The 12,615-nt window shown below is 47.8% G+C and overlaps 1 protein-coding gene across 9 annotated transcripts in view; it reads right to left on the bottom strand.

Moving 5' to 3' along the window:
- Positions 1-281: 281 nt before the first annotated feature.
- rapgef2b (Rap guanine nucleotide exchange factor 2b) overlaps positions 282-12,615 on the bottom strand; it is a 139,348-nt gene continuing 127,014 nt past the window's right edge. For 6 of the 9 annotated variants that reach the window (XM_083785242.1, XM_083785244.1, XM_083785245.1 and 3 more), the window contains 7 exons: positions 12,028-12,251; positions 11,273-11,440; positions 9,394-9,531; positions 7,968-8,172; positions 6,196-6,388; positions 5,674-6,055; positions 4,771-5,292 (listed from right to left, as the gene is read on the bottom strand). In XM_083785242.1, the coding sequence (XP_083641368.1) occupies positions 4,826-5,292; positions 5,674-6,055; positions 6,196-6,388; positions 7,968-8,172; positions 9,394-9,531; positions 11,273-11,440; positions 12,028-12,251 (1,777 nt within the window). In that variant the 3' untranslated portion in view covers positions 4,771-4,825. Of the gene's footprint in view, positions 2,910-4,770; positions 5,293-5,673; positions 6,056-6,195; positions 6,389-7,967; positions 8,173-9,393; positions 9,532-11,272; positions 11,441-12,027; positions 12,252-12,615 lie in introns of those variants that run through there. The other 3 variants (XM_083785243.1, XM_083785246.1, XM_083785247.1) reach the window with 2 other exon arrangements.

Here is a 12,615-nt window from a genome sequence, read left to right as displayed (position 1 = left end):
CCATAACCGCAAGCACGGGAGCAGCGCATGTTCGAGTGCTAGTCCGACCGTTGTTCCCGCATGTCGGACTAATGCTCCGTCGGAATTACCATCGGACCCCGACATGGATCTCCATTATGGGCACAAAAGGGACACGACGAGTAACTCTGACAAAGCCCTCGTCACCAATGTCGGATTGGCGGTGTATAAACCTACACTTCCATAAGACATCACTTTAATTCATACTCCAATATGTACAGTTCATCAAGTAAATAAAAGCAAGTGGGGGACTTATAGACATTTTGTTTTATTAATTCTGACAGGGTTGTCAGATAGAAAAAGTTATGAGTTACACATTTCAAGTTGCTTCCATAACTTGTGCAAACACTGAATGGTGTCTGAGTAGGACAACACAGATCTCTGAAAGGATGAAGTCTGGAAAGAAAGAAAACAACAACAAAAGACAAAAAGAAATAGCATTTAAACCTAGGCGTGGATTCTTTATGCAGAATTTATTGATGCCCCAGCTTATACAAACTGGGTGTTGAGGCATAAACAGTACATTTTGAACAAAAATATAACCAATATTTACAATTATTGTATTAAAAATACAAAACAGAACGAGCGATACGCACTCCACCAATTGTCTTTTTAAAAGACATACAGGTCAAAGTCGTAAACGAGAGAATGAGGGGAGAAAATAAGAAGGTGGTCGTCACCAGCTACCAACATCACACCATACGCAGCAGGAAGAACTACCCACTACACACACCATACGCAGCAGGAAGAACTACCCACTACACACACCATTATGCTTGGACAGTTTGTGCAATTTTTTTTTTTTTTTCGTTTTTTCGGCGGCGGCCCCGCCCGCACTTTAATTAATATGCACATGATTCTCTGAAGACATTTTGAGGCAAAAAAAAAAAAAAAAGTGAACGATGCATGATTCACCGGTTATTACAAATGTCGTTATCGACAAACTATCTGCAGCCGTTACAAAAAAACATAAAATGAACAAAACAAGAAAAGAAAAAAAACAACGTGTTACAGACAGAACACAGTGGGGGAAAAAACACTGCACTCCTCTTTGATTTCATCAGTCTGTAGTTTGTGACCCGCTGATCAATGTGATCAGCTCCGCTCAGAGAAAAGCTAAACGAAAAAGAACAAACAATTAACCAAAAAGTGATAGTTTTCCACAATTTGATCTTCTAAATCATTCCGATTGGCAGCCTTGAAAAAGTCAAGTCTTTTTATTTATTTATTTTTATTTATTTATTTTTATTATTATATATCAACTTCCCCACCGGAGCAAATATTTAAAAAAAAAATCAACCTAGGACCATAAAACCAAAGCTTTTCTTCGGTTGAATGAAAACCACGCTGTGTATTATTCAGCCTCATTAGTAACACAGAGGATGCATCTGACACATTTTAATCTTCTCTTCTCAGCTTAATCTCAAAAATCGGTGGTCCGAGATACCAGAGTCATCAGGTGCAGCTAGATTCTGTGACTTGCTTCGATAAAAGTCCTTGGAATTCATGACTGTCAAGTCATTTAGGAAACAAGTGGTATATATATATATCTCAGCCCGTTGGTGTGGCGGGAGACACTGCGGTTTGTTTTCGTAGATGTCACGCGAGAAAGACAATACGAGATGAAATGTAAAGACTGGAGGCTTCTCCTGCAGTGCAGGATGACTGACGATCAGTCACTTCTGTGCTTCTTCTCTTGTGTAAAAACTGAAATAAACAACACAACGGGAAGCCATTGCTGACGTCTGATTTGTCGCCAGACTCTGGCGAGAAGAGTTAGAAAGTGGACAAACCCCTGTGTCAGAAGACATACATGTGAGATATGATAAAAACTGCTTTTTCAGGTTGATCTCTCAGACCAAATGGAACCACAAAGATCTGGAGACAGAAGATTGTGCTGAAAAGTGCCATTTATAGAACCGAAGTTTGCTTATGTGTTAGGACATTGTGTGTGTGTGTGTGTGTGTGTGCATGTGTGCTACAGGAGAATGTTTCACATGTCAAAACTGGAGATAATACTGCTTTACAAAGTCAGAAAACACTCAACAGTGTCTGTTTTAAAGTACGTTTCTCTTTTCACCTCTCCCTCCCAGAGTGCAATCATTAAAGGAAACAAAACAACCCCTCCCAGCAACCACAACATCACAAAAAAAAAACTTCTAGTGGGAAGTTGAAAATGAATAGTCAAAGTTGACCTTTGTCTCCCTCTTTCTCAGTTTTTTTTCCTCTCTGTCCATTGTCTTTTTCTTTTCGAAAACAGTCTGTTTGTTCTTGCCTCGTAGAAATAAAATTGAAAAAAATGGAAAAAGTGCAGACAAAGATCAACACGTCATGATGTGTCACAGACTGATTTTGGGGTGTTCTTTGGGGGGTCCGGGGTGGGGATCTCGCCTGTTTCGAGTGTGTTGCCCCGTTTGCCATCAGTAATACCGACGCAGTTCTGTGTGTATGTTTGTCACACGGCAGGTCACTGGCCCGAAACCGTTTAATATTTCAGTTCATTTGTCCAAAGTGCCAGGCATTTTGTCATCGTCCTTCGCTCCTCCTTACCATCAATCCATCTCCTTTTTTTCTTCACAGTATGTTTTTTTCTTTTGTTTGTTTTGTTTTTTGCATGCAGGGTCATTCAACCCCCATGGCGCTTTAAGGCAGGGAGAGAGATGAACGGAGGAGGATTCGATCAATCCACCAATCAGGAGAGAGGTTGGAGGAGGCAGGCACGTTAACGTCATAGATGATGAGTCTCTATTTGTCGATCCGTCCGTCCGTCCGTCGGTCAGCCTCTTTATGTCCCGCCCCTCCTCCCTCCTCCTCCAATGAGGGAGGACCTTTGGAGTTCCTACCGGAGGACGTTCAGCTGGGTTGTCACACCGCAGAAACCTGTTCATCCTCTGTGAACAGAGAGAGACAGAACCGTCAATACCTCTTTATAGTCATACAGACGCGACCAAATCAGAGTCCTGTAACGGGCCGGGTATCAGATGGGTACCCACGGATATCAGACGGGTACCTGCTTTTGATGGGTAAAAACGTGTGAAAGATATACTTTTATAAGTTCACAGTTCACAGGCTTTACTGAACTAAACACGGGTGCGTAACATTTTATTGTGAAAATCAGCACTGTTTCCACCGCAAACATCACAACCTTCAAACTAAAATCATCGGACAATGTAAACGACACGTGCGTCGTGCGTACTGCGTGCCTGTGTGTTCTCGCACGTGGCTATATATGGAAAGCTTCTTCACTTGGCGTGTAGATTTCTGAATGAACCTGGCCTTTGAATGTATCGCTAGTATTGTTAAAAGCTATTTATTGTAGGCTATTTACTGCATGTAATCACGGGTAACGGGGCAGACAATGACGGGCGGGGCGGGTCTGGTTTGTATTTTGATATAATCACAGGTGACGGGTCGGTCTACTGATTGACGGGCGGGTGGGGGTTGTCAAAATCGGTCCCCGTACATGACTCTGATCCAAATTCAATTGTGTTTATTAAACAAACAGTGAAAAGGTAGATACTTTAACCACTTAAACTATTTCTTAGCGAAACAGACGCGAGTTGCAGTTGTACTCGGGTATGGTCTTGTTTCCTTCTATGGTAAATCTGAAATAATATATCTACAAGCTCACCACGTGAGCGTGTACACTGTCTATTTCTGACAAACGTTCACACCAGAAAAGGGGGCATTGTCGGAGTTCAAGTGGTTAAGGAATCGTCAATAAGAAAACATTCCACTGACAATAAGCTCTATGCACCATTTAGGAAATGACTCTTCCTACTTCCGGGCCCCTTCCTTCACAGGTGTTACCGATGATACTAATGAAGGCTCTGTTCCATTTAGTGTACAGTGGTTCCCAAACCTTTTAATTTCAAGGACCCCCCATGAGAGTTTACAAATGGATGGTTCCATTTGTACACTCTCAGAGTTACACACCCGTACGGGACCATTTGGAACACACTCAAGGACACTTTGAGAGTGTTTCCAGTGAGTCAACACGCACAATAGCAGCACCCAGACTCTGTCTGACCAGAATGGAACAGAGCCCTCATTATTATCATCTGTAACACCTGTGAAGGAAGTATGGAAAGGGCCCAGAAGTAGGAAGAGTTATTCACAAAATGGCTGCTGTGCATAGAGCCTACTGTAAACAGTACATATCTACACACATTCACATCATTCTGTGCATTCCTGGGAAAACTGTGTGTGACCAGTGCCGCTGTGACAGGAAGAAGGGCCACAGGCCAGAGTCAGAGTAAAGGTGACGTGTCAAGATATTAGCTCCTGCAGGAATGGAGACATATGAAATCAAGCATTGACTGACTGATGGGGGAGGGAGAGAGAGAGAGAGAGAGAGAGAGAGAGAGAGAGAGAGAGAGAGAGCAGCAGCAGTGGTGATGGTCTGGTCCAAGTCAGGATGACTCATGCATGATGACATGTTGTGAGTCAAGGAGGTGTAAAGAAAAAGGGCTCCGTTCCGAATCTCAAATTTACAAATAATAATAATAACAACAATGTATTATTATGATTTATTATTATGATAAAGCTGCATGTCGGAGCGGAGCCCAGGTGATGACGTCAGAGCGGTGAAGGAGTGAACGGTTGGTCAACCTTGGTGCTCCTCATCAGGACATGCAGGTTGTTGGGAGCAGAGCGGAGGAGAGGGGAGAGAAAGGGGGGAGGGGGGGCAAACCACCTGATAAATCAGTTTTTTTTACCTGCCTTGGGCGGGGTGGGTGTAGAGGAGGAAGGAGCCCCCCCCGCTGCCACCCACCCCCACCCCGTTTGTTACAACACACAGACACTCTCAGGGCTGCGCGGGGCGGATCTGGGGTGCCCCTGGCTTTGGTCTCCTCACAGCAGCGACTAGTTTGGGGGACAAGGCGGACTCACCCTCCTCTTCCTCATCCGTCGCCACGGCCGAGCCTTCCGGGTCGTCGTCCGCTGGCGAGCGCGTGCGGTGGGGGCCTCCCCCGCCCCCCGCGCCGCGCCTGTGTTTGGAGGAGCCCCCCTGCTGGGCCTGGTGGTGGTGCAGGTGGGAGTCCGGGGACTGGGTGACCATGCGGGACCGCTGAAGGGCCGTGGTGTAGTCGGGGGGCCGCCGACCCGAGTGGTGGCCCCCGGCCCCGACGGCCGGCGCCGGCGTGGAGGTGGGGGCGGTGGGGGGCCCCGTGTGCTGCTGCTGCTGGCCCCCCTCGGCCAGGTCGGAGATGGTCAGAGCCGTGTAGCCGGGCGGGGTCGGCGGGGGCTCGCGGTAACGCCCCTCTTTCCTCGCTACAGAGAGAGAGAGAGAGATGACATTGGCATCAAAAATCCATTTTAGTGTCTCAGTTTACACCTGCAAGAAGCCTGTTCTCTACAGTACACTGGTGCTCAAAACGTTCATATCAAGGACCCCAAAATGTATACACATCCAGTCCTCCATTTGAAAATTATGTTTGCTAGATTAGATTTAGTACAGATTTACATTACAGAACGTCTATACTGTAGGTGGGAGATACTATACTATTTCTTGTCATATCTGCCCTGTGCAATTTATGATTACGAAGCCTAAAAAAAGCCAGTGTTAAATACAAAAGAAACAATGAAATCGTTCAGTGCAATTATTTGCGTGACAATCAATCAGTCCACTTAAAGCTGGTAGTGGCGACTCACAGAGTCCTTTCCCCCCGGCGGTGATGGGGGAGGGGGACGGTCGGGGCTGCTTCTCCTCTGCCGAGCCGGTGGAGGTGATGCTGCTGGTCTCCGGGTCGGCGCTGACGTCCTTGCCTCCTCTCCTCTTGATGGTCCCGGTGTCTCCCTCGGAGTCCTCGCCCCAGTACGCCGCCGAGGATGCCGAGCCGGCTGACGCCCAGCTGCCCCGGGCCTGGGCGGCGGCCCAGAGCCCCGCCGCCGGGCCCCCCATCAGCAGGGTCCCGTCTCCGGGGCCCCCCGGGGGAGGCAAGCCGCCTCCTCCTCCTCCTCCTCCGCCGCCACCGCCGCCGCCGAAGGCTAGCGTCTCCCAGCTGCGTCCCTGGATGGAAAAAGGAAAATGTTGCTGAGGGTCAGCAGCATGAACAGACCGTTACGGGGGTGTGTGGGGTCTTTAAATCAAGGAAGCACAACTCCAATTCGTCTCAATCTCTTCAGACCGTTATGTGTGTGTGTGTGTGTGTGTGTGTGTGGGGGGGGTCTCACCTGCTGCATGGTCTGGATGTTGTCGTGCGAGCCCGAGGAGCAGGACGTCCAGGAGCCTCGGCCGCTGTCGGCGGCGTCCAGCGAGACGCGGTCTCCCCCGTCCTGCGTCAGCTCCTCGCTGCTGGGGGAGGAGAGCACGGTGGGACAGCCCCCCGCGTACACTGCCCGGCAGTCCTGCATGGACGAGTAGGAGCTGGGGGGGAGAGGGGGGGGGGGGGGGGGAGACACAGTTTAACCCATTCTGACCTGAGATCAGATTCTAAAAATGTCTTCTACATCCTGACAGTTTTCAGAAAAAGCTATGTTTCTATGTCAGTCGTTCTTTGATTTTTCAAAAATAGCAGACCTACAAGCTATGAGCTTGTAGATCTGCTATTTTTCAAAAGCTAAAACATAACATAATGCTAATACCAAAAGGGGTTCCTGCCCAAAATGGGTTAAATGTTGCATAGTTTTAAGTGCTGCCGGATGCAGCGCGTCAAAATTCACCCCAAAATGAACCGGAAGTAAAATAATCGCCTATAGTTAATCTGACCGCATCGCAAACCAAAGTGTCTTCATCTAAAACTTTCAAATAAAAGTCCACAAGTAGGCTACAGCACACCATGAACACCACCGTGTGTGTCTGTTTACTGTGTTCTGTGTGGGTGCGGTCAGGGCAGTAAGTGCAGCCAGGCATTAGGTCAGTTCACAACACATCACGGGCATGAGAAAGGGTTTGATTTGTTTAAAAAATATTATTCCCACCCATCCACTACAGTAGCCTACTGACAAAACAGGCGGAGCCGAGAACAAACAAATGCCCATTCTTCTAATGCTGCTCGCTGCGGCTTCTAATCTAGACACGACTTTTATTAATAGCGGTCTCTCATTGTCTAATATTATAAACAAATCAAATTACTATATGCAGATGTTTATGGCTTTCATTTTCCCATGAGTCTTAAAAACCTCATCCTCATCCATGTAATACCTACGGTCGGATTTGGTCAAATTTAAGACACTTTTTTATTTAAGACTTTTTTAAGACTTTTTAAGGACCCTCGGGATCCTCAATCTGAGCTAGAGAGTGACATTTTGTCAGGATTCCCGTGGGTCCCGTGGGTCCCACGGGAATCCCGTGGGATGGGATTAACATTTGTATTAATCCCAGGATCGGGACGGGACGGGAATGAAAGTCAACAGGAGCGTGCAGGAGCGGGAATGACATCTATCTAGAATCATAATGATCATTTTCAGCTGGTCGTGGCGCCAACCAAAAGAACAGAAGCACCCATCATCTTTCAGTGAGACAACGCTCTTGATTGCGTTAGCACAATGCGGTATTAAGAAAAAAAAGGAGCGGGATGGGAGTGGGAGTCATCTCGAGTGGGACAGGACAGGATTTTTTTTTTTACCCTGGTCCAGGATTGGGACAGGACAGGATTTTTTCTGTGGGAGTGGGACAGGACAGGAGTGGAAATCCACTCCCGTGTCAGTCTCTAATCTGAGCCTCAATTTCCAGGAAAAAAAATCGTCTTAAGATCACGCTTGTAGCGGTGACGGACGGCGGGGAATCATTTCATTGACGGACCACAGGCGAGCCGAGCGTTAACTAGCGACGGGGATGCTGCTAGACGCGCTGCGAGCTTGCACATCTGCTATTTTTGAACAGCCAACACAAAACTCTTAAAATGAATTTAAATGGGTTAAAATAATATGATGATGATGAATACCAATCTGTGCAGCAAAAGAAAAGAAAAACACAAGAGAAGAGACAAGGAGCTCTTTCTTACCCCAGGCTGTACTGGTCAGGGTCCGTGGTCGCCCGTCTCTCCAGGCGAGGGCCCCCGCCCATGTGGGGGTCCCCGACCCCCCCCGAGTGGCGGAGCCTCCTCTCGTCCTGGGCCATGTCAAAGGAGGAGTTGCTGACCAGGCTGGAGCGCGACGAGATCTCACTGTGACCCGAGTCCGAGTAGATGTCGCCCATCCTGGTGTAGCCTGCAGAGAGGGGAGGAGAAACCATTCGTTTAAATCTAGTCGAGGAGGAAAGGTGCATTTTGCAAAGGTACGGATGTACACGCGGCAGTGGCTCTGGGGTAGAGTGACCGGAAGGTCTACACAGCCTGGTGGACTAGCGTTTACCTCAGTCTACACAGCCTGGAGGACTAGCGTTTACCTCAGTCTACACAGCCTGGTGGACTAGCGTTTACCTCAGTCTACACAGCCTGGTGGACTAGCGTTTACCTCAGTCTACACAGCCTGGTGGACTAGACTGTTTACCTCAGTCTACACAGCCTGGAGGACTAGCGTTTACCTCAGTCTACACAGCCTGGTGGACTAGACTGTTTACCTCAGTCTACACAGCCTGGAGGACTAGCGTTTACCTCAGTCTACACAGCCTGGAGGACTAGCGTTTACCTCAGTCTACACAGCCTGGAGGACTAGCGTTTACCTCAGTCTACACAGCCTGGAGGACTAGCGTTTACCTCAGTCTACACAGCCTGGAGGACTAGCGTTTACCTCAGTCTACACAGCCTGGTGGACTAGCGTTTACCTCAGTCTACACAGCCTGGTGGACTAGCGTTTACCTCAGTCTACACAGCCTGGCGTTTACCTGAGGCTGCTGTGGTTGTATGAGTGACGGCCACGTTCTTCACTCTGAGACCTGACAGAGTCCACAGTCCTGTGAGCAAGGCACCGACGTCACAAGACAAGCTGCCGACACTTGGGGGGTGGGGGGGGGGGGGCATACGTTGGTCCGACATACCAGTGGTCCGACATGCGTGGCTGGTTAAGAGAGACTCTCCCGTGGCTTCCGTGTGCGGTTAGGGTTAGGGGGTCAGACTATTGCATGTCGGACTGTTAGTACGTCGGACCAAAGATACGTGGTGAAGATTTTGCAGAAAGAAATAGCCAAACGCATCAAACGTTGTGAGCTTTATAGATCAGCAATTTGCGGCGAAAGACATTTGAGTAGAGAGAGGGATCTTGTCACCCAACAGCAACGGTAACGCTGATAAATAAAAGCATTTCCTTCCAGTCGGAATGAGGGTCAAACTACAATGCAGTGCATCTCAGCAACCACCAGATGGTGACACCAGCACACCGCCTGAAGAAGGAGAGGAGAGGCGAGGCGAGGCGAGGCGAGGCGAGGAGAGGAGAGGAGAGGAGAGGAGAGGAGAGGAGAGGAGAGGAGAGGAGAGGAGAGGATCAACATACCCTTCTTGGGGGAGCTCTGGGGGGAGGTGGGGGGCGAGGAGGCGTTGGACACCGTGTCCTCTGGCTGTCGCCGGTGTCTCTCGTTCCCCTCCTCCGACAAGGACAGGATCTTCTTCAGAGACTGTGGAGAGCTGGTGCCTGCAGAATCAACAGTCCTGTTAACCACTGTTTTAACCCATTTAGACCCGAGGACGATTCCACAAAATGTCTTCTAAATCTGAACATTTCCGAAAAACCTACCTTTCTATGTCAGTGGTTCTCAAACTATTTCATGCCTGCAAGGACTCCAAAAATGATAAGTAATTGGCCGCCGACCCCCATCTGAAAATATGTTGTTCCAGGGACCCCCCAGAAGTAATCAGTACAGTACTAAACGTATCAATACTGCAATGTAGAAATGCCCTGTTACAAGTAAATGACCGGAATTCAACATTTACTTGAATAGAAGTAATCAAGATTGGCATCAACATGTACTTAAAAGTACCAAAAGTAAAAGTGCTCATTGTGCAGAATGTTCCATGAGTACGTCGGACAAAAATAGTAACTAGTAACTAAAGTTTTCAAATACATGTAGTGGAATAAAAGTACAATATTTGGATCTGAGATGTAGTGGAGTAAGTAAAGGTATTGGAAATTGGAAATACTCAAGTAGTAAAAGTTACAAATACCTCAAAACTGTACTTAAGTACAGTACTTAGTTACTTTACACCACTGCTGAGTTGGCTCTGTACTTTTTTGCCAATCTACAAGTTCACAATGCATGCGTCGTGAGCTTGAAAGTATGCTATATTTTTGCATATTTTTGCCTAAAACATAATGGATGCTGGAGCTTGTAGATCCGCAATTGTTTTTGGCTAATGTTTGGCCCAAATGATGGATGCTGTGGTTCAAGATGTTAGCATTGAGGCGAGGCCTAACTCTTCTGTGGGATGCTGAGTCGCAAGGCCACACCATTGTCTGTGTTTTTCCTTTGGCGCTAGGAGTGGGTGCAGTTTGGCTAGACAGCCTGCAGGTGGGGCCAGAGCCCCAGAGAAGCAGGGGCAGGGAGTGTCATGGATGTTTGCCTTTTTTGTGTGTGATGAGACAATATTGTGGAGAGACTAGAGCAAAGGAATGAGTTCAAATATTCATATCGTTTTCCCTCCATATATTACAAGACTGTATGTTCTGTCCATTATCGGAATCCAAGCGCTGCTGTTTCTATTGGCTTTGTTTGTACAGGAAGTGAAAATAGAAACTCATCGATCAGTAAGTATCAAATGCTGTGGTTCCATTTCCTGTCACCACTACCATTGGCTTAGTCTTTAGGAGAACATATGAATGAACTGCCTTGAACAAAAGATACATTTACAACCACCAGGTAGACAATGGAGAAACCCATTTTGGACTGAGGTCGATAAAAGAAAAATGCTTCTAAATCCTAAAGAAATTCTGAAAAACCCATGTTTCTATGTCAGTGGTGCTCAACCTTTTTCATGTCAAGGACCCCCAGAATTATCTCTATTGGGCCACGGACCCCCCATCTCAAAATATGTAGTTCCAGGGACCTCCCAGAAGCAAATATTTTAGTTAGAAATGTTCGTTCAGAAATATATATTCAATGATTTGCACCACATCTTAACGATTTTTGAAAAATAGCAGACCTACAAGCTTGTAGCGCTTGTATAAAATGTATGTCGAGGCCTGGGCCATGGCTCAGTGGTCCAGGCACCTTGGCTGGTAATCCAGTCTTGCAGTGCGTTGCGGGATCGACTCCCGATCCCGACAGCCTTTACTGCATGTCTTCCCCCCATCTCTCTCCCATGCATCAGCCTACTGTCTGTCCCTCCATAAATATATATTTTTTAAAAACATTAAAATGTATGTTGAAACCCCTTACCGAAGGGTGGCAGGTCTTTAACAGGGACCTTCTTCCTGGAGGGGTAGAGGGCCACGGCCGGGACCTGCAGGGCCTGATTGGCCTTGGCGATCTGGCCCTTGTGCTGGCTGGCCGCTCTGGACACCACCGGAGACGTGTCGGGCCGCTTGCCTCCGGCGTTCTTGGGCACTGAGCGGGATAAGAAGAAGAAGAAGAAGAAGAAGAGAGAAGATAACGGAGATATGAGAAGCCGTTAGCTGTGAGTGGATAAGTGAGAGGTAAGAAGAGATGATAAGATCAGACATTCTGGTTGCACCCGCCGAAAAGAATTAGCATTCTTGCAAGTCAGAGTATACCTGCTAGTTCACACCAACATTATTAGCATTCATGCATATACTGTACTGTACTGTGTGTGTGTGTGTGTGTGTGTGTGTGTGTGTGTGTGTGTGTGTGTGTGTGTGTGTGTGTGTGATAACAATTACTATAAATTGATAAAAAACTTTATATAATGATTAAATGCATTAACTCATAGGCCCCGTTTCCACCAGGGTTGAACCGGTTCCGTTCGTTTTTTCCCGCCTAATATTGGAACCAGTCCAAAGTGTTTCCACTGAAAATGAATTGGTTCAGGACCCTAAAAGTTGGTTCAGAACTGGAACCAAAAAATGGCTGCCGGCCGGTTCCGTGAAAGCACCCAAGGTTCTAAGAATCCAGAATGGAACCGGTTCTAGAACCAAAGTTGTTTTGGTGTAAAAGGGCACTTATCGTGTGCTCACATGTGCTGATGGAGGGTTCACACTGAATGGACAGCGTCTGCAGGCTCTCCTCGTTGGTCTCCAGGCTCAGGTTGGACAGGTACTGCTTGACCTTGCGCGCCATCTGGGCGTCCTCGTACAGCTTCTTGGCGTTGAGGAAGGAACTCCGCCGGACGCGCTTCTTGTGGCCTCCCGTCTGAGTCACGTCCAGCACCGCTGCGTTGGCACTGCCCTGGCTGAGAGACCTGCGCTCACACACGCAAGGACGGGGGAGAGCGAGAGATGCCATTAGACTGTTGTTTCAGGTGTGTGTGTGTGTGTGTGTGTGTGTGTGTGTGTGTGTGTGTGTGTGTGTGTGCGTGTGTGTGCATGTGTGTGCATGTGAGGCAGCGCGTGCACACATTTTGGCGTACACATAGGCGTGGCACTGTATTACCGCTGCCTTGTTGTAGTAAGTAGAGAGGGAGGTTTGTTTGAACTCAAGTCATGCAGAGAGAGAGATAGATAGAGAGAGAGAGAGAGCAGCTTTAGGCATTCCTCTCCCACTCCACAACATTCCACACATTCCATTCCAGGCAGTGGAAGGAGGGACAGGAGTGGGGTGGGAGT

The sequence above is a fragment of the Protomyctophum parallelum genome (assembly GCF_964188405.1).
Source record: "Protomyctophum parallelum genome assembly, chromosome: 16".
Classification (NCBI taxonomy): Eukaryota; Metazoa; Chordata; class Actinopteri; order Myctophiformes; family Myctophidae; genus Protomyctophum; species Protomyctophum parallelum.
Note: the sequence above shows the minus strand (reverse complement) of the source record. Positions and strands in the feature narration are given on the sequence as shown.